The sequence below is a fragment of the Saccostrea echinata genome, unplaced genomic scaffold (genome assembly GCF_033153115.1).
Source record: "Saccostrea echinata isolate AGI-Se365-2 ecotype Australia unplaced genomic scaffold, CSIRO_AGI_Sech_v1 ptg000009l, whole genome shotgun sequence".
NCBI lineage: Eukaryota > Metazoa > Mollusca > Bivalvia > Ostreida > Ostreidae > Saccostrea > Saccostrea echinata.
Window position 1 is genome coordinate 3,920,438 of NW_026889758.1, and position 27,206 is coordinate 3,947,643.

The 27,206-nt window shown below is 33.4% G+C and overlaps 1 protein-coding gene across 1 annotated transcript in view; it reads right to left on the reverse strand.

The window, feature by feature from the left end:
* Positions 1 to 27,206, reverse strand: part of LOC133181486 (uncharacterized) — a 344,223-nt gene that overhangs the window by 175,009 nt on the left and 142,008 nt on the right. Inside the window, 17 exon segments of the mRNA XM_061315978.1 lie at positions 165 to 207; positions 1,009 to 1,218; positions 4,448 to 4,615; positions 4,947 to 5,110; positions 5,300 to 5,342; positions 5,440 to 5,655; positions 6,969 to 7,136; positions 11,968 to 12,131; positions 13,758 to 13,800; positions 14,044 to 14,256; positions 14,666 to 14,839; positions 20,010 to 20,173; positions 21,574 to 21,787; positions 22,487 to 22,666; positions 22,834 to 23,000; positions 23,131 to 23,173; positions 24,854 to 25,075. Of these exon segments, the coding sequence (XP_061171962.1) occupies positions 165 to 207; positions 1,009 to 1,218; positions 4,448 to 4,615; positions 4,947 to 5,110; positions 5,300 to 5,342; positions 5,440 to 5,655; positions 6,969 to 7,136; positions 11,968 to 12,131; positions 13,758 to 13,800; positions 14,044 to 14,256; positions 14,666 to 14,839; positions 20,010 to 20,173; positions 21,574 to 21,787; positions 22,487 to 22,666; positions 22,834 to 23,000; positions 23,131 to 23,173; positions 24,854 to 25,075 (2,596 nt within the window).

Below are 27,206 nucleotides of genomic sequence, written 5' to 3' on the forward strand. Positions count from 1 at the left end.
CTCGGTAGTCAATGATAACATTTGATCACTTCAGTGACTCTGGCACCAAAAGTAACAAAATTTGACATCTAAATAAGTCACATGAGAAACTACTGGACCTAAAATTGAAATATGGGAGATTGCTAACTGTGGAAAATGTCCAATCATAAATTTAATAGACTTACCTTAAATTGTAGACTCCAAAGATACTAAATAGTTCAGGTTCTCCTAAAAAAAAACTTTATACATCAAAATTTTTACCCAATAAAGTTTTGATATCATCTAATAATTTTTTGAGATATTGTTTAGAATGAAAAAATCATAATAGATATATATATCCTAGTTTTAGAAATTTGTTTGTGAAGGTAAATATTTACAAAAGACTAGGTTTATTTTATGCACAAAATATGGCCCTGCATGTCTTTCAATGTACAAATGAACTGCCATCTTACAATGTATGTCCAATTTCAAACACAAATAACTCTTTATTATAGAGACCTAAGCTTTCGTTAAATATAAAAGAGTTTCTTCTAAGAGGGAAAAAAAGCTTTGTGAAAATTGCAAAGTGCTTGAATTTTACAGAAAATTGGTGTATCACATTACATTCAATAATTGAATTAAAATATAAGCATACCCACTGATCCAAAAAAAAAAAAAAGAAAAAAAAGAAAAATGTGTTATAAACTTTGGAATAATTAAAAGTTCTATTAATATATACTTGTACATAAGGCATTGTTCATTGTGCTATATAAAATGTTGAAAAAATTATCATTTTGGAATAAATTATCTGTACATGGGGAGGGGGGGGGGGTTTCGGAAGCTCACTTGAGACCCTGGTACAGGTGAGCTAAATATTGTTTGGAGCACTCAAACATGACTGCTCCAAACAGTGCATAATTTGATTAGCACTGAATTTTGAACATTATGAAAAAAGCATACAGTCATAAAGTATCATATCAATATAATACAGTCACTGTGGTTCTTAACATTATTTGTATGCTTATATAGTCAGTTTTTTATTTTACTTACCCCATTGTAAATCATGCAAAGTTTTGTTGTGAAAAATCTTTTCTATTTGGATATTGAGACTCTCAGTACAGTTATCTATGTTGAAATAAATTTCAAAATTTCTTCTCAGTTGAGAGGAATACAGACAACATTGGATCCCAGAGCAAGTGGCAAGCATGTGACAGCTATAATCAGTACTCAAATATGGTAGACTAATATTCATTCCACAATCTGAAAAAAATTTGTGTGGCCGTTTTTATATCAAATATTAATGATATTGAAATATTGCTAAATCATTACTATATAGTAACCATGTGTGTGACATGGATTTCAGTGATGAGGCACAATGGAAATACTGTATGCAGATTTATGGGTACCAGTACCAGTACTAATATCTTTTTTTGGAATAAAACATATGCTAACAATTAAGACAACTATGAGTCACGATGGTAATTCAAGTTACGAACAAGAAAATTACTGCCCTGTAGTATTCTTAAAACTGTAAAAAATAATCTTGACATTTGAGCAAGTAACGCAAGCCTCTTTAGGGGCCCTTTTCAATTCCTTATTTTCCACATTCTTTCAGTGTAAAAAAAAGAATAACAATCCTCCTTGTGTCCTACCAATTGGGGCACTGCTGTTCTTACAAGATATTTTTCTATGTATATATATCCAAATGAATGTATTACTAAAATAATTTTCTCAAAATTTGTTCCCACCCTACATGTATGCCCCCCTTGGGCTCAACTCCCGATATAAGGATAAAATAGTACTGTAAAAATATTCTTAGCATATATTCCTACATTTCTAGTACATGTATTTATAAAGATCCATGGCTGATAGCAGACACTTTCAACATCAATGTCAAATGTTGACTGGGATTAGGTCGACAGTCAACAATCCTGCAAGCTAATACGGTCAACTATCAAACCTTAAATACTAGTATGGAGACAAGTGGAAAACAAAATAATACTTTAATATGTAAAAGTTTCTACATAGGGGATACATACCCTTATACATGTATTGAAATTGAATTTTTTTAAGTGTTAAGTAATTAAGTCACACAAAAAAGTGTTATTGATACAAAATGCAGAGATCTCGAGAGACAAAGTGATATGATTAAACAAGAGGCCCAGGGGCCACATCGCTCACCTGAGCACTATGGCTAGGAAAAAGCAGAAATCAGTTCAGTCTTGAAAGGTTGAAAAGTTTGAATAAAAAAGTGGTTCGGGGGGAGGGGGGGTGTCATAAATTGAACAAATTTTAATCTACAATATCTGAGGATGCTTCCATTTGAATATGACCAATCATGATTTTGCTGTTCTTGAGAAGAAGATTTTTTTAAGATTTTCCTATATATTCCTATGTAAAACTTTGATCGCCCATTGTGGCCCCACCCGACCCCCGGGGGTCATGATTTGAACAAACTTGAATCTATACTACCTGAGGATGCTTCCATGTAAATATGACCAATCATGGCCTTGCTGTTCTTGAGAAGAAGATTTTTAAAGATTTTTCCTATATATTCCTATGTAAAACTTTGATCGCCCATTGTGGCCCCACCCGACCCCCGGGGGTCATGATTTGAAAAACTTGAATCTACACTACCTGAGGATGCTTCCATGTAAATATGACCAATCATGGCCTTGCTGTTCTTGAGAAGAAGATTTTTAAAGATTTTTCCTATATATTCCTATGTAAAACTTTGATCGCCCATTGTGGCCCCACCCGACCCCCGGGGGTCATGATTTGAACAAACTTGAATCTATACTACCTGAGGATGCTTCCATGTAAATATGACCAATCATGGCCTTGCTGTTCTTGAGAAGAAGATTTTTAAAGATTTTTCCTATATATTCCTATGTAAAACTTTGATCGCCCATTGTGGCCCCACCCGACCCCCAGGGGTCATGATTTGAAAAAAACTTGAATCTACACTATCTGAGGATGCTACCATATAAATATGACCAATCATGGCTTTGCTGTTTTTGAGAAGAAGATTTTTAAAGATTTTTCCTATATATTCCTATGTAAAACTTTGATCGCCCATTGTGGCCCCACCCGACCCCCGGGGGTCATGATTTGAACAAACTTGAATCTATACTACCTGAGGATGCTTCCATGTAAATATGACCAATCATGGCCTTGCTGTTCTTGAGAAGAAGATTTTTACAGATTTTTCCTATATATTCCTATGTAAAACTTTGATCGCCCATTGTGGCCCCACCCGACCCCTGGGGGTCATGATTTGAACAAACTTGAATCTACACTATCTGAGGATGCTACCATATAAATATGACCAATCATGGCTTTGCTGTTCTTGAGAAGAAGATTTTTAAAAATTATTCCTATATATTCCTATGTAAAACTTTGATCGCCCATTGTGGCCCCACCCGACCCCCGGGGGTCATGATTTGAACAAACTTGAATCTACACTACCTGAGGATGCTACCATATAAATATGACCAATCATGGCTTTGCTGTTCTTGAGAAGAAGATTTTTACAGATTTTTCCTATATATTCCTATGTAAAACTTTGATCGCCCATTGTGGCCCCACCCGACCCCCAGGGGTCATGATTTGAACAAACTTGAATCTACACTACCTGAGGATGCTTCCACATAAGTTTCATATTTTCAAGCACAGTGGTTCTTGAGAAGAAGATTTTTTAATGATGCCATTAATTTTTCACGAATTCTTAATTATCTCCCCTTGGAAGAAGGTGTGGCCCTTCATTTGAACAAACTTGAATCCCCTTTACCCAAGGATACTTTGTGGCAAGTTTGGTTGAAATTGGCCCAGTAGTTCTGGAGAAGAAGATGAAAATGTGAAAAGTTTACAACAACGACGACGCCAACGCCAACGACGACAGACAACGGACAAATTTTGATCAGAAAAGCTCACTTGAGCCTTTGGCTCAGGTGAGCTAAAAATCATTAGGTGTCTTTTTCTTACAGCAAAGAACCTTCTGTCCAAAATTTGCAAATGTTACGTTCAAAACTGTTGGAATTACTGCATCACAATCAAAAAAGTGTCATGGATATACATTCAAAAATACACAGACAGTGATACAACCTCTCAATCTATAGGTGTCTTCCTCTTATAGTTAAGTACATGTACTTAACTGTACTAAATTTGAAAGCATGAAGTTGAAAATTGTTTGAGTTACATGTATTGCGTCACAACAAAAGCATAATGGACATAAATCTAGCAATACAAACAGGCAAAACGCTATGACCCAAAAATTTGTAGATGTCTTTTCTTGTAGTAAAGACTTGTGTACAAAATTTGAATGTGCAAAGTTGAAAACTGCTTGAATTATCACGTCACAACAAAAGTTTTGATAAACAGACAGCTAGATGGACAATGTGATCCTATAGGACTCCTGTATTTTCATGCTTATAATAACTGGTTTATTTACAATTCACCCCTTTTCCAATATACATGACATGATACTCACCACTTGTCCATCCATTAACAGTGTTCAGATAAATACCACCAGACCTATTACACATTGGCTGTTTGATAAACCCTGCAAGCCCTGTTTCATCCATAAGTTGTAGTAAATATTCATCAGGGATTATATTGCCAAGTTTTCTATCAGATCTCCACTTATACAAAGAAAAATCTGAAATCAGAATTTAATGGTTAAAAAATTATTATTATTATCCATTTTCTATTTTTATAGCAAGCATATATACATTTATAAGATGTTAAGTTTCTTTAACATATATTTGTAATAATTATTGTATACAGGGTTATATTAGCCCTTTCACACTTGCAAACAATTTGCCCCATTATATATTCTCCAGTCAAAATTCTGTTTAAATCTTTCAAATCTTACATAATTTTGCTTCCTACACATATGTATACTGCATGGGATTGTGTTGATATTTTTAGCAGTTAATTAGAAAATGTGTCTTCCATGTTACATTCTTTGTCTTACATGATGTACTTACCTTTCATGTTGAAATCCATTGACCAATTACATATTCTCTTAGGAATCAATGCATTCTTGAAGACGACAAAATCTAAGTGGCAATCTCCAGTGGACTCATAACACTGACTTATGTTCATGCTCATCAAATATTTACGTTCATTGTAAAAATTCTCCATCACTATACTGTATCCAAAAAAAATGGGGAATTCAGTTAAAAAAAAAGAAAGAGTACAACACATCAGAAATTGAATACATAAACAAGTACAGAAAGAGATAAAAACTTTTATACTTTAACTTCATTTTTTCCCCAAAAATCTGTGATGGAAATGTTTAAAGAACTCTTAAATTTTGGGGGGATCTGTGTCTAGTTACCTTATCTTGTATATTCCATACAAGTCTACTGTCATGAGTTCTCCTGAAAATTTCAATTTTTAAAGATTCATCAACTGATTTTACAGATATTAAAGTATCAAATTCTAATACTGCATACATTTACTCAGCATTATACACACCCCACTTAAAGTTCATCAGGTTGACATTGAACTGCAGTTTTTCTATCTCTAGTTTCATGGAGAATTTACACGAGTCAATCCCGACCCTGGTCTCTATATTCCTTTTGAGTACAGTGTCCTCCACACAGCAGGACGTAGTAGTACAGGTGTCAGACAGGTAACAGTTGATGTGGTCTGGTTCTGTGAACTGACTCATACCTGACACTTTACCACATTCTGAAGAATGGAATCATTTTACACCAATATCCCAAGCAAATTCATGTACTACTAAATAAAATTGTTTTATAATTTTCTACTTTGTTATTTATGTAGCTGAATCAATTCTTTTGAACATTTACTTCATTATGCAGTTGCACTTACTTGCATATTTAATAAGCAACACAGTATATGCAACCTCAAAATAAAATTTACTTTTTTGTATATATCATTCATAATGAAGTTTAATTTCAAGTCTTAATGAACTTTATACGAGGGGTGATCAAAAAGTTTGAGAACTTATCTCTATATTTACAAAACTACAATGCAGATCAGAATGAAATTTGGCACACATACAGTCATACACTTGTTCTATAAATAGCAGATGTTATGCAATGTTTTGCTCCATGTTTGTGACATCACAATGTTAAAATGATATCAATATGTAGATGACTTGTGACAAAAAATGGTTGACTTAGTCATACTCCAGCAACGAAAGGCTGTAAAGTTTAACATATATCTTGGAAATTTCTTTGCAGTAGAATATAATAATTTGTACAAAAGACTTACCTGAAGTTCAATCATTAATTGGATTGATTGTTTTAGTGAAGGCAGGGAGATGGTTAAAAATGTTTGTTCTGTTGCCCAGCAAAGCAAGCCGGGAAAAAGATGTGTCCTTAGTTGAGCAATTTGTTATGAAGATCGTCAAGTAACAATTAGAAAAATAGTTGAATATCCTAACAATAACATAATTATCAAATCCCTAAAATATAGCTTACTTTAGACTTTAAACATATGAGATATGAAAAAAAGGCACCCATACTTTATACACATTGGATAAACGACGCATCTGAGACAGAGGACTCGGGTTTTGATAGTCACCATGCTAATTCTGGGAACGGATATCCTTATCCACCCATCCTATTGCAGAGATTTGGCCTTTTCTGACAGATAAGCTGTTCTAGTTATAAAAAATAACTTGCATGATTAGAAATATAAGACTCGGAAAAATCTTTTAGCTTCTGTGAACAGACCCCTACGGAGCATGTCACGTGACCGCCTGGATCAGGATTCGTGCATGGGCAGAATGGCAGATGTGCATTAAAATTGGAGAGGACTACTTTAAAAAATAATGAACACTGATACCTCATTTTACTTCTTTTAAGGAAGTAATTCAATTAGTTTGCGAACTTTTTGATCACCTCTCGTATTGCAAATTACATTATTAAATATAGAACATATGAATTTCAAGACTGCATGAACTTAAAAAGACTCCCAATACATGTTTTGTCATTTAATTTCTAAAAGAAAAAAAAAACATTAAGATAACTCACTATCTTTCCAGTAATTCTTATGAGGAAAATATTTTGTGGATTTCTTAGAACAAGAATCTCCCAAGTATTCTGCTATTCCCAAGTCTTCTTTTAGTAATGCAATGTCCAGTTCTGTTAGATTCTGATTTAATCTACCATGCTGAAACTTCCACTGCGTTAAAGAAAAGTCTGCAAAACAAATTGATAATATATACTTTTCAGCATATTTAATATGATATGACAAATTGGAAAATATATATTGAACTGAAAGAGGATATAATGCCATTATAATTTTAAATATTTCACAATTTAAAAAACAAGAGGCCCATGGGCCTTGAATCGCTCTTCTGATAAACTGTACAACCTATCACTTCTATTTGAAGCCTCGAAGTATCCTGTATATTTAGATAAACCCTTGAAATTCCAATTCACACTCTGAGAACCCAAGATGATTCTAAGCCAATTAGTACCTGAGAGTTGGTCATGGTGACCTACTTATCACTTGTCATTCTCTGAAGACCCATCAACTAAGTTTGATGATTCTAAGCCAATTAATACCTAAAATATTTTTTAAAATTATAACCATAAAATTTTATAAGTAGGTCAAAGTGACCTACTTTTCAATTGTTTTACTCCAAGGACCCAAGATGCAAAAGTTTGATGATTCTAAGCCAATTAGTACCTGTAATATTTAATTAAAGCCATAAATTTTCAAAAGTAGGTCACGGTGACCTACTTTTCAGTCAACCTACTCCGAGGACCAAAGATGCATCGACTGACAAATTTTGACGATTCTAAGCCAAATAATTCCTGAAAATATTAAATACAGCCATAAAATTTCAAAAGTAGGTCACCGTGACCTACTTTTCAGTTGTTGTACTCCGAGGACCCAAGACGCATCAACTGACAAAGTTTAATGATTCTAAGCCAATTAGTACCCGAAATATTTGACTAAAGCCATAAATTTTCATAAGTAGGTCACTGTGACCTACTTTTCAGTTGTTGTACTACGAGGACCCATGACGCTTAAACTGACAAAGTTTTATGATTCTAAGCCAATTTAGTACCCAAAATATTTTATTAAAGCCATAAATTTTCCGAAAGTATGTCACTGTGACCTACTTTTTAGTCGACCTACTCCAAAGACCCATGAGGCATCAACTGACAAAGTTTGATGATTCTAAGCAAATTAGTACCCAAAATATTTAATTAAAGCCATAAATTTTCAAAAGTAGGTCACCGTGACCTACTTTTTAGTCGACCTACTCTGAAGACCCAAGAGGCATCAACTGACAAAGTTTGATGATTCTAAGCCAATTAGTACCCAAAATATTTAATTAAAGCCATAAATTTTCAAAAGTAGGTCACTGTGACCTACTTTTTAGTCGACCTACTCTGAAGACCCATGATGCATCAACTGACAAAGTTTGATGATTCTAAGCCAATTAGTACCCGGAATATTTAATTAAAGCCATAAATTTTCAAAAGTAGGTCACGGTGACCTACTTTTTAGTCGACCTACTCTGAAGACCCAAGAGGCATCAACTGACAAAGTTTGATGATTCTAAGCCAATTAGTACCCAAAATATTTAATTAACGCCATAAATTTTCAAAAGTAGGTCACTGTGACCTACTTTTTAGTCGACCTACTCCGAAGACCCAAGATGCATCAACTGACAAAGTTTTATGATTCTAAGCCAATTAGTACCTGAAATATTTAATTATAGTCATATAAATTGAAAAGTAGGTCACGGTGACCTACTTTTAAGTTGACCTTTTTGAGGACCCAAGATGCATCAACTTACAAAGTTTTAGATCATAGGACTTAAAATGTCCAAATTATGCCTCTAAAACGCTTTGAAATCGAATGCCTGCAAAGTTCAAAAAGTAGGTCACTGTGACCTACTTTTTAATAAATATGTTTTATGGCCCCAAGATGCATCATCTTACAAGATTTAATGATTCTAAGCCTCCCCGTATTCGAATTAATGACCTTAATTGTTTTAAAAAAAGATTAGCCATAAAATTCAAAAAGTAGGTCAAGGTGACCTACTTTTTAGTTGACGTACTTTGAGGACCCAAGATGCATCAACCGACAAAGTTTGATGATCATAGGCCTTAAATTGTTCAAAATATGCCTCTAAATCATTTTGAAAAAGAATGGCCGCAAAATTTAAAAAGTAGGTCACCATGACCTACTTTTGAGTCAACATGATATGAGGTACTGACAAGATTTGATGGTCCTAGTCCTTATAGTAAGCAAAATATCAACATTTTAATAAAATGTAATTTTTGGTCAACTTTGAAGTGACCTTGAGACCACACCCTTTGCCCCAGGGTAAATCCCCGTGCAAATTTTAATCTACAACATATCCTCATCCTTTTGTGTAAGTTTGGTGATAATCTGCCCAGTGGTTCTTGAGAAGAAGATTTTTTAGCAACCAGTACTTTTGTTTCTATTTTCCTAATTATCTCCCCTTGTTAAAGGGTCACAACCTCAGTTTTAGTATAAAAGGGAGCCCTTGGGCCAAGGATACCCTGTGACAAATTTGACAATAATTGGCCAAGGGGTTCTTGAGTTATGGCCCATATTCTAAAAAGTTTACGCACACCGCACAAATGGCCATAGCATTAGCTCTTTGAGCCTTTGGCTCAGAAGAGCTAAAAAACAAAAACAAAGTGCACCACATAGGACAGGAATGATAGCCTGTGAAAGGCAATAAGGTCATCCAAGAAATTACTTTTGAGACACAAATGAAATTGCAGTGACCTACTTTTGGGTTGTATCAAAACTTCTTCCCAAGATGTTTCAACTGTCAAAATTCGAGAGCCATTGATCAATGGGCCAAATGTCCTGTGTATGTCAAAATGACTCACATGTTCACTGTTATTATGGTCATCATATCAAATTCCATGATTTCAATAATTTGAACTTACAGTATATGAAGGGTTAATGTAATCTTTTCAAACTGCAGCCATTATATTCTTGTGAAAGTCAATATATTTTTGAATAAAATTTGTTCCCCAATTATGGCCAAGTCCTTGTCTAAGGGAGTATCCACATATCAAATGTATACATGTTTGATTAATGTGATACTATGCTGCATTAAAATAATACCCAAAGTGTGTGACAAAAAAGTATTGCCTTGAATTCATTTTTTTTTTTTAAAACGGATGGATTTGTAGCCCTCTGGTATGCCTGTCTGAATTTTCTGTCCCAGAGCAACTGTTCTGCAGCAAACTGTGGCCCAACCCAAACCAAGAGGCCATGGTTTGGACAAACCTGATTCAACCCCACAGGAGGATGCTTCATGCATATCAATATGACTCATTTTCCTTTCAATTCCTATACAAAGCTCCAACCACTATTTTGGCCCCATTCAAGCTACCGAGTGATATAATTTAAAATATGTAAATGAGCATTCACATAAGTTATGTTTTTTCTTGCTCAGTAATTTTTGAAAACAAGACGTAACCAACTTTTCACTCTTTATCCCCTTTTGGAAGAAGAGTGTCCATATGAACAAATCTGAATCCCTTTTACCCCAGGAATGCATTATGGCAAGTTTTGCTAAATTGGTCCAGTGGTTCTGATGAAGTTGAAAATGTTCAAGTTAGCAAACCACACATAATGGATGACGGACAGATATACACTAAAACTGTTCTATCAGAACAAGAGGTTCATGAGCCTTAACAGTACATGTGGCTTAAGTATCATGCATTTCTCAGGCTATTACAAGGTATTGAAAACTTCAATATCTTAGCCCCTACCTGGTGCCCGATCTCTGAACATAGAGGCATGAACTTTATAATTTTTGCAGAGACAAGCTGCTCATGATAGTCCTGCAAACAGTTTGCCTGCTAGATGCCCATGAGTGATGAAGATTCTTAAAGATGTATTGAGTTTCCACCTCTACCCTGGAGCCTGAACCCTCAAGGGCCATATATTTCATGTCAGTGAAATTAATTTGAAATTGGCCCAGCTGTGCTTAAAAAAACTAGAAATATGTCCATAGGGCATGAATGCCCTGCCAAGGGTATATTAGTAATGCAACATGAAAATTTGTATTAGTGTATGGAGTTTGATGAGAAAATCTAGAATAATTTCTTTAAAATTGAAATTGAAATCTAAAAAATTGGATATAGTTGATAAATTCTCAATGATTTAGATGATAAATTTATACCAAATTATGTTAACTGCATAATCTTACATAAAAATATTCTAAACGATTTCTTTAAAACTAAGCAAAATGCAAATTCAAGAAAAGTGAGGTCAAGGTCACAGAAAAGTTCAAGGTCAAAAGTTTTTGATGCAGTTGAATAGCTCTCACTAATATGTATGAGCATATGAAGTTTATTAAAAATATCTTGAATGGTTTATTTAAAACTGCGCAAAACACTAATTCAAGAATAGTGAAGTCAAGGTCAAAGAAAAGGTCAAGGTCAAAAAATGTTGATGCAGTTGAAAAGCTAACATCACTATGTATCAGCATATGAAGTTTGATTACACTATCATGAAGGGTTTCTTAAAAACTGAGCTAGACACTAATTTAAGGAAAGTGGGGTCAAGGTCAAAGGAAAGGTCAAGGTCAAAAAATGTTGATGCAGTTGAATAGCTTACTTCAGTATGTAGCAGCATATGATGTTTGATTTCACTATCTTGAATGGTTTCTTTAAAACTGAGCTAAACACTAATTTACGAAAGGTGAGGCCAAGGTTAAAGGAAAGGTCAAGGTCAAAAAATGTTGATGCAGTTGAATAGCTCTCATCAATATGTATCAGCATATGAAATTTGATAAAAATAACTTGAATAGTTTCTTTGAAACTGAGCCTTGAACTGAGTGTGACAGAAGGACAGAAGACGGACATGACAGACATATTCATGGCGGGGTATGAAAATGAAAATATTAAGTTTTTGATCAATGGACGACAAAAATAAAAGCAACAGATCACCCGAATGAATCTTGAGACTTAAAACACATAGATACATTCAAATTTTCAAGCATTATTTAAGACTTACTTTTCTGAACATATCCAGTATTCAGACTGCAAGGTTTCTTTGGCAATAAAGCATTATCAAACACCATGGTTTCTAGCACACAGGGTCCAGAAGACTCCAGACACAGACTGATGTTGAGGCTCACTTGGTAATTTCTGTCAGCTTTCAGGTCATACACTTTATACCTTTGGTTGAAGGTAAAACAGTAAGAAATAAGATAAACTCTCATCATCTTTTAATTTCTTTTCAAGCCGAGGTTATTGAAAGAAGAGGCCCATAAGTCACAATGCTTTTCTGAGTCTCTATGCATCTGCTGTTCTTCATTGGCAGATTTTTTTTTAAAAATTTTTTTTTATAAAAGAGAAAAAGCTTTTTAAAGAATTTATGCATTTTCAGTATGTTAACAATAGAGTCCCACCTTAAGGGGAAGAAGGACCTTTAGCTGAAAAAATACTTGTCATTCAATTTTTTTTTATATTTTGTATATTTCTAATTAAGTATGTCCCACATATCTTAAAGCAGTTGTATCATTAGGTTTCTTACCTTATTTTAGAGATATTGATTGACAAATACTATGCCCTACAGTATCAAATTGGAGTTTTAATTCTCCACGTTTCCGGGCTCTTTACTCTGTCCATAATGGGATTTTTAAAGCATATATAAAAAATATGTAAGTGAACATGTATCTTTTAAAATATTTTAGAGTTTGAATAGCGATTAAAATTCGAAAAAGCAAGTTTCTTCTATCACACTGCATCTGGATAGGGAAAATTACGAACTTTTTAAGACAACTTAAACAACAAAAAATGCAATTTACAAAAAATTCTATCATTCAATATTTTTAAATTCACGTTGAAATGCAAGTCCTTCTAATTATTGATTAACTGTAAAAATTTTGAATGGTGAAGCTGACTTCAATATTGCACAGGGCATCGTTAAAGAGGACATAAGCAGAACAAAAACGTGTCATGTTTACATTTCTCGAGTACGGGAAAAACCATCTATGACGTCACACGTAACCTAAATAAGCGAAATAAGATATACCTACATAAGATTTCCGTCATCAGCCATGCAAAAATAATTTTTGTGTTCCCCGTTTCTCAAAATATTTCATCATATACTGATTATGACCTGTTTTTACATAATAATACCGCCCCTGTATTCACCGAGTATGATCTTGCTGTACTAACAGATCGTGTATGACGTCACCGACGAATTGGACACGCAGTTTAGGGAAACAGAGGAGTGGATCAATCTTTTTCATAATTTGTTAATGTTTGCAAGAATGTTAAACTTTTCATTTTTTTTTAATATTAGATGGTAATTAAAGAAAAAAAATGTCAAAAAATTATACAAGAACTGATGCTTTACACGTTTTGCAATTATATAAACGGAGACTATGATGTAGTTAAACAGAGTCATGTGACCATGTGTCCTTCATCCCCTTAATTCAAAAACCCCTGACCCTGGGGCCACTAATTTCACAATTTTGTTAGAAAACTCAATGCTTATTACAATCATGCCAAAATTTGACTGTTTAATGTCCAGTCGTAAAGATAAAGACTTTCAAAGAATGTGTATAAATATATAATTAATGTAATAGCTGAAAAGATATTTCTATAGCAGTGTTCTTCAAATGTATCAATTTTGTCATATCTAAAATTTAGTGTCATATGTAGGTTAATGACTTTCAGGACCAATCTTGGTTAGCACTTTCATCACTCTACATGTTGTAATTTCACATGCAGTATTCACATATATATCCCAAATATTACCAGTAAATCATATCTGAATTAAGAAATCAAACTTACTTCATTTGGACTATATTCCTAAGGTCATAGTGCTGTTCAACACCTTTAAACAAAAAAGAGAAAGCCAAAGAAGAATGTACTCCATGATAATATCAATTTAAAGAAGCCATTAACAATGGTATTCAATTTTCAAAATTTAGTATCCTTATATAGTTTGTTGTGATTTGCATTGGTAATAAGTATTAGAGGTTTTCAGATGAAATCAATGAAAATGTGAATATTTTACAAGCAGATCTATCAAACAATAAACTATCACAGTAGGTAAATGTGATAATGCATCTCTCACCAAACTGGAAGTCATAAAGAGAGATTTGATGCACAAAGTTTTCAATGCCCAGTGAAATCCTTTGGTTACAAGGGTCCAGGTCTAAAACAGTGCTGAAGGTCTTCTTTAGTGGTGTGTTTATAGTTATACAGCAGTGGACAGATGTACATGTGGAGGGTATGTGACACAGGAGTCCTGCTGGTAGGGAACTGGTCAACACAGTGAGTGGACAATCTGGAGGAAAAAACATTTTTAAAAAGAATTCTTTATGATTAAATTTGCTTTATTGACACACCCATTTTCCTTAAGAAAGCTTATCAATATATCAACAAGAAGTCTTTGATGAGATTACTAGTTTAGATTACCTTAAAAAGAAAAGTTGGACTTAATTGAGTTTCAAATTAGATTTGACAGAATTTATTTTATATAATTGTGTGTCTTGATGTTGTATACTTGTAACTTATTGAAATTGTACCAAACTACAGGAAGAGAGGCATTTTGAAAGAATTTTACCACACATCCCAAAGGATTTTATTTAATCTACATCATTTCTTAATGATTATATGTAATATAATACACATACAGAAAGCAATTTCAATTAGACTGATTTCCAATTGAGAAATAGATACAAATTATAAACAACCTTTAGTCCATCCATCTGTTTGATTTCTGTAAATGTTATCTGTTTCTCCACATTGTTTGTCTTTCATGTACTGAGTCAGTCCCAGGTCCTCAAGTAGTTCTAACTGGCCATACAATGGTAATGTGGAATTTGGTCTGAGAGCATGCTCTGTCAACCAACTAGACATTGAGAAACCTAAAAGGAATACCAGCATCTTAATGATCAAGATAAAAGTACTCAAATTATGCATTTCTTTGGCTCACATCGATCTGCTATAGAGAAATGAAGACTAGATTTAAACATAAAACCTAAACATAATTTTTCCATTTCCAAATTTTCAGGAGTTTCATAGTAATATGTAACAAATGAAGTTTATTAACAACTAGAACTGTCCAAAAGGGACAAATACCCCCCGCAGGGTTTTCAGAGAAGGTGCCAAGTCACTATAAATACTAGTATTTGATGGATCTCATAGAGAGGTGTTCAAAATTTGTTTAAACATTTAGAGTAAAAATTTACCAGTAATTGCTCATTATATTTTTTTAATGAAAGAAACAAAGGCGCAGCCTAATAAAACATCAATACTTTTTTGTATTAATCAATAACATTTTTTTTATTACATTGAAAAAACAAGAGGCCCAAGGGCCTTAACGGTCACCTGAGTATGATACAACAATTAAAAGGATGCATAGAGTATAAAATGAGCTGAAAGGTGAAGCTTTGTTGCCCTAAAGCAAGAAAAATAGGATGAACAGGATCAACAAAATAATTGGTCTTAATATTCATTAACAGTTCATAAATTAGATTCTAATCTGTTCCCCATTTATCACTATCACCATACAGTATATTAACAAATTATCAATGCTTCTGTACTATTTTAATCCCTTGTTGAAATCTCTTACATTGGCCTCTCTTGGTCTTTGATGAACATTTAATAAGACAAGTTATTTTTGTCTCATTTTTATTTATCTACTACTTACAAGTCTATCTGATCATTAAAACAATGAAAGTACTTTTTGTATTATACAATAAAAGTTTTTGCATAATTCTCTTATTCTTTTTACCTTTCAAGTACATTATTTACAGTGAAAAATTATCAAAAGTAAATGGCAAAGGGGAATAACTCCTCTCAGTAGAATACAAACTAATAGAGCCCTGGCCAGGACCAGAACACTTGACTAAATGGTCCAGATGTTCAAAAATCTTGTAAAAATTCCCTTTCTTATAAAAACTTTTACTCTGTTTGCCTCAGATATGCCCAGGTGCAGAGAAGATTTTTAAAGAAATAATGCACTTTTACTACAGATTCACTATATTATCAATAGAGCCCGCCTCCTCCTCCTCCCCCCCCCCCCCCCCCCCCCCAAAAAAAACACCAAAGCTTCTGACCCTGGGACCTTAAGTTTGCTCATTATAACTAATCACTTTGTTTATCTGCTTAATTAACACTAAGGAGCAAACAGGATTATTTAATAGAATTAATGCATTTTCACTATATTATCAAGAGCCCCACCCTCACACCAGCACATCTGATCCAGGTATCATGAAATTCACTACTCTGGAAGAAGCACTCTTGCTTATCATAACTATACACTTAGCTTCTTTGCTTTTTTAACCAGAAGCAGAAAAGAATATTTTCAAAGAAATTTTGCTTTTTCACTTTATAATCAATAGAAGCCCCCCCAACCCCCAACCCCCTTCACCAGAACCCTTAAACCTGTGGTCATAAAATTCACAATTTTGGAAGAGGCATCTTTGCGTATCATAACAATGTACTTAGTCTGTTTAAACAATACCCAGGGGCAGAGAAGAAGATTTTCAAAGAAATAATTCACCTTCACTATAGGATCTATATAGCCCCACCCTAGCACCAGAACTCCTGTCCCCGGGGCCATGAATTTCACAATTTTGGAAGAGGCATCCTTGCTTATCATAACAATGTACTTAGTTTGTTTAAATAATACCCAGATGCAGAGAAAAAGATTTTTAAAATATTAAAACATTTTCACTTTTTAATCAATAGAGACCCGCCCTAACACCAGAACCCCTGATCCAGGGGCCACGAATTTCACAATTTTGGAAGAGGCATCCTTGATTATCATAACTATGTATTTAATGTGTTTCAATAATACCCAGGAGTAGAGAAGAAGATTTTCTAAGAATTAATATATTTTCACTATATAATCAATAGAGCCCCCATCCTAACACCAGAACCCCAGACCCAGGGGCCATGAAATTTACAATTTTGAAAGAGGTACTCTTGCTCATCATAACTATGTACTTAGTTAGTTTATTTAATACCCAGGAGCAGAGAAGATCTTCTAAGAATTAATGCATTTTCACTATATAATCAATAGAAACCCCATCCTAACACCAGAACCCCTGCCCCTGGGGCCATGAAATTCACAATTTTGAAAGAGGCTCTCTTGCTCATCATAACTATGTACTTAGTTAGTTTATTTAATACCCAGGAGCAGAGGAGAAGATTTTCAATGAATTAATGCATTTTCACTATATAATCAATAGAGCTCCACCCTAACACCAGAACCCCTGATCCTGGGGCCATGAATTTCACAATTTTGGAAGAGGCACTCTTACTCATCATAACTATATACTTAGTTAGTTTATTTAATACCCAGGAGCAGAGAAAAGATTTTCAAAGAACTATTGTATTTTCACTATATAATCAATAGAGCCCCGCCCTAACACCAGAACCCCTGACCCTGGGGCCATGAATTTCACAATTTTAGAAGAGGCACTCTTACTCATCATAACTATATACTTAGTTAGTTTATTTAATACCCAGGAGCAGAGAAGAAGATTTTCAAAGAAATAATGCACTTTCACTATATGATCTATATAGCCCTGCCCTAGCACCAGAACCCCTGACCCTGGGGCCATGAATTTCACAATTTAGGTAGAGGACTCAATGCTCATTACAATCATACCAACAGTTTGACTGCTTGATGTCCAGGAGTAAAGAAGAAGATTATTAAAGATTGCATTAATTTTGGTGGTTTTAGCCCCACCCCTCAGGCCCTGGGGGGGGGGGGGGGGCAGGGACCATGAAATTCACAATTTTTGTTCCCTTTCACCCATAGATGCTATATGCCAAATTTGGTTGAAATTGGTTGAGTGGTTTCAGAGAAGAAGCTAATAATGTTCAAATGTTAACGCACGACGACGGACAAAAACGGATAGCAATAGGTCACCTGAGTGACTCAGGTGACCTAATAAATAACAATTTTTCAAGTATTTCTCTGTTGGAAAGTATGAATGCATTATTTATCCATTTTTTTCTACAGTAAATATAGGTCAAGATCATGACACACCCTCAGGTCACAAGCAATCTTTGTGTGAAGTGGAAACTCCCAGCATCCCAACATTATTCTCCATAAGAAAGATACATACCGGACATGAATGACCTTGGGTCAAGGTCATGAAATACCCTCAGGTCATAAGCAATCTTTGTGTAAAATGGAAACTCATCAAGTTTATCCATAAGAAAGATATGGACTGGACACAAATTATTAACTTTTTTCTTTCACTGACCTTGAACTTGCTCAAATGGCCTTGAGTCAAGGTCAAGACACACCCTCAGGTCATAAGCAATCTTTGTGTAAAATGGGAACTCAACAAGTTTATCCATAAGAAAGATATGGACTGGACAAAAATTATGAACTTTTTCTTACAGTGACCTTGAACTTACCCAAATGACCTTGGGTCAAAGTCAAGACACATCCTCAGGTCAGGAACAATCTTTGTGTAAAATGGGAACTCACCAGGTTTATCCATAAGAAGATATGGACCAGACATGAATTATGAACTTTTTCTTTTAGTGACCTTGAACTGCCCATATGACCTTGGGTCAAGGTCATGACACACCCTCAGGTCATAAGCAATCTTTGTGTAAAATGGGAACTCACCAAGTTTATCCATAAGAAAGATATGGACCGGACACGAATTTAGAACTTTTTCTTTCAGTGAACTTGAACTTGCCCAAATGACCTTGGGTTAAGGTCATGACACACCCTCAAGTCATGAACATTCTTTGTGTGAAGTAGTAGATTCTAATGTTCCTTCATAAGAAAGATATGGACCGGACACATTTGCTTAGACAAATGGACAGATAGACAAGGTGATTCCTATCTACACTACTGCAATGTTACTCTTTAACAAAAGTTCACATATTCTGTTAGTGACCTTTGGAAGTTGGCTTAAAGTTAGTTATGAAGCAACCTTAGTCATAAGCAATCTTTGTGGTGTTACACTGGTTTCGAATATGATTCTCTTTTAAAAAGATATGGTACAAACACAAATGTTGCTTTTTTCTGCTTTTGAAGTTAAAATAAATTAAATGGGGAATAGTGAGGTCAAGGTCACATGAAAAGTCAATGTCAGAAAATTATGACACAGTTGAAATGCTCTTTTGTGTGATATTATTTTGTATGATAAACTATCTTGAACAGTTTCTTTATAAGTATGAAAAGCAAAATGACAAAGCGAGGTCAAGGTAATATTGAAGGTTGAGGTAAAAAATTATGACACAGTTGAAAGGTCTACCAATATTTATCAGTATATGAAATATGATAAAAATATAAGAAACGTTTCTAAAGGCAAAAAAAAAGGTCATAGGGAAGTAAAAAAAAATAAATGAAAAAACCAATATATATCATTTACGAGTTTCGATAAAAGATTTTGAATACTTATTTTGAAACTAAGCTAAACACAAAATGGGGAATAGTAAGGTCAAGGTCACATGGAAGGTCAAGGTAAAAAAATTATGCCACATTTGAATGGTTCTCATCAATATGTATCTATGTATGGATTTTTGTTAAATTTCTAGAAAGTTTCTTTGAAATTGAGCGAAATGCAAAGGTGTTTATCTCTTTCTGCAGTTTTACTTTCAAAATTACAGGTAAATAAGGAGAAAAGGCAGGTCTGTATTTCATCAACCTTTAACACTGAACTTAAAGATGTATCCCAAGTCAGAAAATGATACATGGTAAGTGATTATCTTTGGATATTGATATATCTTTGTGTTTTTGCAAACAGAGCTTTCAGTTCATTAAAATCAAATATGACCCTCACAACATTTCATTACCTTCTTTTCTAAAGACCTTGATCTTTCATATTTGACCTTAAGACAACTTCAAGACATATTTTTACATTATTGAAAATAACATACTTAAAAAGTTTGAACTCGTATAAACCATTGATTCGAGCTTTATGGCCTTTACACAACTTTACAACAGGCAGACAATCATGCCATGATTAGAGATTTATGGCCTTTACACAACTTTACATCAGGCAGACAATCATGTCATGATCAAACAATTTCTTCATGTTTTACATGGTTACTTACTTGTAATCAAAAAACCTTTACTCATGAAATTGCAGGCTGGCTTTGGAAACATCACGTTTCTTACAATGTTTTCTGTCAGAGTACAGTTATCTGGCTCATAACACACACTAAGATTAACACTCATCATGTAGTGAGAATCAAGGATCAAGTCATAGATGACATAACTGTAAAATAATGTAAATGTGTTATTTAGTGCTAAATTTATAACATCCAACATTTTTAATTGGTTTCTTTTCTTTTTTCCCATCATCCATTGATGAATTCATATTTTTTTTCATTCTTATTATTTAATTTACATACATAATAATAACAAGTATGGATTTCAAAACAGAGTCGATTATTTGATTAATCGGTCATACTAATGACTCTTGAATACAAAAGTTTGATAATAGAATGGCAAAAAAATAAACAGATTACAAACACATTTATGAGAATATATGTTAATTTGTTTTGTTGCCCACAGCTTTGACCATGAAGCTGTCCTCATAAAAAAAAAAAATCAGGAGTACAATTTTTTGTATTTCTGAATCAATAGGAAGTCTGCAGGTTACAAAAAAAAAAACCCTTCACCTAAATAGTAAGTATTAAGTTTGTAAGTTGAAAGGTACCTAAGTTATGGTATCACATAAAAGTGTTAAGAGACAGACAGACAGACCTGGAGATGAGGCAATTCCAAGTTTTTATTTATGTTTAGAGGGACAAGGATTTATTACAGAGACCTGTTTTGATCTTTGATAATTAACTTTGATCAAGATTACTGTGAAGTGTGAGCCAAACTGGTGCATGGGCTAAAATATATATACATTATACAGTCAAACCTCGTTATTCCGAACTCCATGGGACCGAGAAAAAACTTCTAGATATCTGAGGGTTTGAGATACTGAGGGTAAAATACAATAAGAAAATAGTGGTTGGGACTTCCAAATCACTTTGACATATCAATGGTATTCGAGATATCCGTGTTCTAGATACCAAGGTTTAGCTGTACTTCTAAGAAAAGGATTTAATTCACTAAAAGATTTGCTTAAACCTTTACCTCTGAATTTGGTTCAAGGTCACTTCAAAACCCTTTCATCAAACAGGACTCAAAAAGGCAAAGTATTAGCCAGATAAGTCCAAATGGACAAGAACTTTATGTAGAAACCTGTCTGACCCTGATCTTTTTACCCCAAAACTTAGATCAATGTCATTGCATCTACTTCATCAATGGGCTTACTTTATCAATGGGCTTTTTGTGGGTGAAGAAGTCATTTAGTCAGATTGAGCCAAGGGGAGAAAATATACATATTCTGGACAAATAATATCCAAAGAACAAGTGGAAGATCATTATAGGGCACTGCATAGCAGAACAGTTATAAAATCAACCATAAAATTTGTCCTTTTTATACCTTATTCTGTAAATTCCCTGGAGATGAAATTGATTTTCTTTACCTGTTAAACAAAAAATTAATTAGCTCCATCATATTTTTACGCTATTTATTAGCTGCATTTCAAGATAAAATCAATTTTTAAAAAGTCTTTTAAAAGCAGATCACATAAAATATCATCTGTAATGATCATATACTTGCCAAAACTAAATTCAAGAAGAGATATTTTCTTCTGAAATTCCTCAATGCCTAGAGTTAATTCATTATTACAGGAATCTACATCAATAAACCAAGTAAATGTGGTATCCATCTCTGGATCCTCAGTACAGCATGTCATAGATGTACAGCTGGCCCCCACCAGGCAGTAGGTCTTCTTCTTCATGTTGTATGGAAGTCCTGATATTCGGCAGGCTAAAAATACAAGTTTTTTTTCCAAAACAGAAACCTGAAGGCCCCCTGGAGCACCCATAAAAGATTACATACAGAAATTTAACTATCTTGCTGTTATTCTCAAACTAAGAGTTTCTGACAGTTCACTACTAATAAACATCTTGCAGATGATTGAAATTTTTAGTTAAAATCTGTTTTGTGATCCCAGGCAGGGACAGGGTGAACACAAAAATTTAACTTTTTTTGCAAGTGATCTTGAACCAAAACTAATGCCTTAAATTAAAGTTATATCAAAACATTCCAAAGCACAAGGAACTTCTTTTAGGTACCAGTTTCTAATATTTCTATGGAGGGGACTATCTAAGCTACTACAGTAAAACTTGTCTACTCTACACCACTGGTTCCATAGAAATTGGCCAGATTAGACAACATTCTGGATTAGACAACATTTGAAACAACTGAATTTACTGAAAGGGACTAAAGTTTACATCATAATAGGCAAGATTTCAGAATACATAACACCTGGATAAGACAAGTTGTAATGTGGTAGCTGTATCCAATATTGTCAATAAAATTCTCTGCATGGAGACAAGTTTTGGACAAAAAATATTATTGTACAATCTTTTACCTGATACAGAATCTTTTCATAAGTGTTATACAATATTAATCATACTTGATTTTTTGAAACTTTTTCCTGTATAACAGGAAATGATACAAAACCTTTATCTAGAGTCCATCCATTGTAGGTGGGCCAGTATGGCGCTGCTGTTCTGCTACATCTAGATTTCTTTCTGTAGCTAGCTAGACCTGTCTCATCTTCAAATTTTGCCACAACATGAGATGATAATTCTGTATTTGCTGCATACCCACGGTTCATTTTCCAAGAAGATAGTGACAACACTGAATTTTATCAAAAATGAAAGTGATAGATGTGACACTGTTTATTGATTTATTAGAGATATGACAAAAATGATTCTATGAACTTATATTTTCATTATTAGTTATGTGATAAATCTTTAAAATGATTTCTCGAACTTAAAATGCCATTGCTTATTAATATACTCTACCTGGCACGGGTTTAGGATCATCCCAATGACACGGTGCATTTTGGAGAAGCATGTTTTGAAATATAGTTTGGTTGCTTACTTCACAGGTACTGGTACTCTCAACACAGAGACTAATATTCAGGCTAATAAGGAGTTTGTTAGCATGGTTCAAATTTTTAATCTCAAAGCTGAAAATATATGCATGATAAAATTGTTACCATATATCTCTTATAGACGCTGGGTTTTTATTACACTTTCAGGAACAAATATACAGAAGTATATTACATGTTTGCTTGAATTATATTTGAATGTACTTACTCCATCCTCAAAACACCTTGAAGCCATATACTCTTTTTCATCCCTGCGGGTGAACAAATTGTTACTGAGATTACAAACAGTTTTTAATTGCAAAATAACTAAAGTTCTGTGAAGACATGCACCACTGACAATTATGTTACCCAAGGAAATTACCTTATTATTATCATCATTTTTCAAAATATATATAGGTATGATTAACTAAAAAGAATTAAATGGACTCAAGTTCTTTCCCCTTCCTCAATATTTTTTTTTTCTGGAAAATGTAGATATCCCTAATTTTACTTGACTGCAGGAGTGAAAACAATGATGAACAAAAGAAAAACTTTTGATGGATCACAACACTAACATAAACTAGAAAACTGACCAGTCAGCAAGGGCCCCGCGAGGGGTAGAAATATAAGGGTGCAGCTAACAGAATGAGAATTTTAATTCATTACAAAAATTTAAAAATATATGAAGAAGAATATGCAATAACAACTGTATTTATAAAATTTCAAGATAATTCCTAAATATCCAACAACCTGTAAAGAGTATCCCTGTATTTACATAAGGCAGTAAAAAACATCACATCTATAATAACTCAATTAAATGTATATTTAAACAAGAATACAACATGTGTTTTCAAATATCACCCAGGCTTGACCTTAACTTCAAAACAAACATCAGTTGCAGACAAAGGTTAATTTATCTTAAAGTGACAAATAAAGATAAACCTGGAAAATCTTCTGCCCCAGACAAGACAATTAATCCCAAGGGATTAATTGTACTGCTCTCTTATCCTTTTCTTCCAAGTTTACAATCAGAACTCTTTCAGTAATGATAGAATGAGATTATTATTGGACTACCCATTATAATTAATAGATTTCTTGAATTTACATATGACAGCCAAAAAAAAATGAATAAATAAATAAAATAAATAAATAAAAACAAAAATTTTTTAAAAAAACATATCTTTATGTTTATCTTGTTTTTAGAATTCAATAAAATCATAACTCATTGTATATTTTACCAAAATAAAGTATGAACATTATTTAAATCCACATTTCAGAGAATGTAAACATCATTCAGAATTGACCTTAACTTCAAAACAAACTTCATTTGCAGACACAGGTGTTAATTAATCTCAATTTGACAGAAACAGATAATGCTTTGGATTTTCTTCAAGAGGAAAGTTAATTAATCCCATGGGACTAGTTGCAGCTTTCATAGTTTACAATAGGAACATTCTCAGCAGTTATCTCTCTTTGCCCTGGCACTCATTCTAATGTAAAGTTAAGGAATCTACCCCACCACCCAATCTCCAAATTGGATGACATAGAGAACCAAACTTAGCATCAAAATATGTCTTACTGCCTCTTCAACCAACATACCATATTTGAACTTAATTGGTCAACTACAAAAAAAGTTATTAGAAAAAAACAGAAAATTTGTGGACGGAAGAATGACAGACGGACAGACAGACAGCTAGACAGACGGACAGACAGACAGACAGAGTGATTACTATAGGGCACCCGCAAATCCTTGCAGGGCCCTAAAAATAAACTTTTCTTCATAAAATTCAAATCAACTTTTTTTTCATAAAATTCAAATCACATGTACTCTCTAACAGAATTCAGGAATCATTTTTCTTTTTCTAAAAGAACAGATGAATATGGCAATCCAACAAAAGAACAACAGAAACAGTGGGGTGATGACCAGACTGGAATAAAAGTTGTTAACTTACTTGCTGATAACATTTTGTTTATTTCCATTGAAATCTCTCTGAACTTCCATTTATCAATACCAATGATGATTTTTGAAGAACAGGTATCAATCTGAAGTGCAGTGTGAAAATTTAATCCTAAGACACTGCTTGAAACACAACATTCTAACCCTGTGCAATGACTTGGTAGATGGCAGGCAACACTGCTGGGAAGTGTTATCAAACTGTCATTTACAGGACACTCTATAACCAAAAAACAATAAAACAAAAACAAGATTGGTTAAAAACCCACAGCCAGTAAGAAGCTTCCTTGACAGGAAAAATATTTAATTATTAGTATTAATATATACAGTTGACAAAGACAGTTTTTTCATGAAATTAAAAATCCACCATGACGTCATAAGTTAGATTTGATGTCAAGAAATGATGTAATATTCAACATTTCAATGATGAAGAAAAAAAAAATTTAACATCAATAATCTTACTGGAAAATATAGCGCGCAGGTTTGCTCAGCCACCATCTTTTGATATTAGGTGTAGATTGATAATATCAATAAAAAGTTTGAAAATTGTTCCTGAGCAAGTTTGCACTCTATAAAAACTAAGTCAAAATAGAACAAAATTTGTGAATTTTTGCATTTTTCTTTCTTTCTAAGAAATAACATGAAATCTCAATAGTTTGTGACAACACAGAGACAAAAATGCAAATATTTTATCTCCAATCAATAATGCGAATTTTTAAAACTGAAATTCAAAGGCTATATCGGGCTGTTTGGAACTGTTCAAAGGTAAATTTAGTAACAAGATTATGAGTAAAATATATGGTTAATTAATGGATATTATATTTTTTGCGGAGGGAATACATATAATACAAGAAATAATATCCGAAGCAAGCAATTAAAAATTGCTACCATAAATCAAAAGTTTTACAAGGCTAAGATCTGTAGGTCTCTGGTTTGTCTGTATATCTGTAGCTCTCTGGTCTGTTTGTCTGAATCTTCTCAACCAGAGAGATACAATTCTGCAGTTATTTTTCTAAGCTAATAAAGAATTTGATGAATCTCTGTAGAAATGACAAAAGAAATACTGTATCTCCAATCTTCTAAGTAGTGGGTATAATAGTCTAAGGTATAATAGACTAAGGCCCTTTTTAAAAATTAAGTTATAACTCAATGCTCAAAAAATAAAAAATTTAAAAAAAAATTAAAAAGCTAACTTTGCTGCTTCATTGCATAAGATTTTAGTGTTCTAAGATTGCTTGCAAACATATACCGTACATACTCGCATATAAGTCGGTCCGCCTATAAGTCAGTTGTATTTTTTGCAGTTATTTTCAAGGGATTTGCCATTGACCCACTTATAAGACAGTACAACTTTTTGACAGAAATGGTTTACAATTTCTAATCAATGTTCTCATGTTTTAACCTGGTTTCAATCAATATTTTTAAAAAATGACGTCAACATTTAATTTTAAATCATTAAAAATTAAGAAACACACATTTTAGACAAAAATAAAACTATTAAAATTTATAAATATTTGTACTTTATGCATAATCTTAGAATACATAAATGATTTCATATATAAAGACTTTGGTCAATGATAATTGGTGGGATTGTTTGTAATACCTTTCATTGTCCAGAAAAATACCAATCTTTCTATGACTCGCCTACAAGTCGGACACAGAGATTTGGACCAAAATTTAACTCCCAAAAAAACTGACTTATAGGTGAGTATATACGGTAAGAGGGTTGATCCAAATGTTGTGAAATTCTTTCTAAAACTTTATTGTGATGTGACAAAAACAAACAATAGCCATATCTATAAAATAGAGTCAATTTGCTATAAAACTGGAAACTTTCACCACGTTCCAAATACTTTTAAAGTCACACAAGCTTTCTTAAAATGGACAATTGTAAAACCCAGGTGAAACTTTGACGTTAAGTTCGGCATGTCATGTCACATATGAATCAATTTAGGAACATCTCTCACTCACATTCAAATTGTCTTAGAATTCTACAGAAGACCACTGGAAAACCAGTTGCTTAATGTACTTTTGTCCTGCCTTTGTCATTTATTTATGCAACTGAGTCATATTGTTCCTGAGATTTTCACAAAACAGAGTAACTGACCTAATTTTGACATTAGCTTATGATGTCACGTTAAACAAGTCATCAATAAAATAACTAAATATCCAGTATTATCAATAAACTTTTACACAATGGTGTGTAAGCAATTGTAATCATGATGAAATTTTCATTGCATATATTTACCGCATTTTTTTCAGTGAATATTTTAAAAGAATTGAAATGAAGGTGAACAAATATGTCTCCCCCACATTTTCAAACATTTGTTTCTATGGCAACTGCCAAAGTG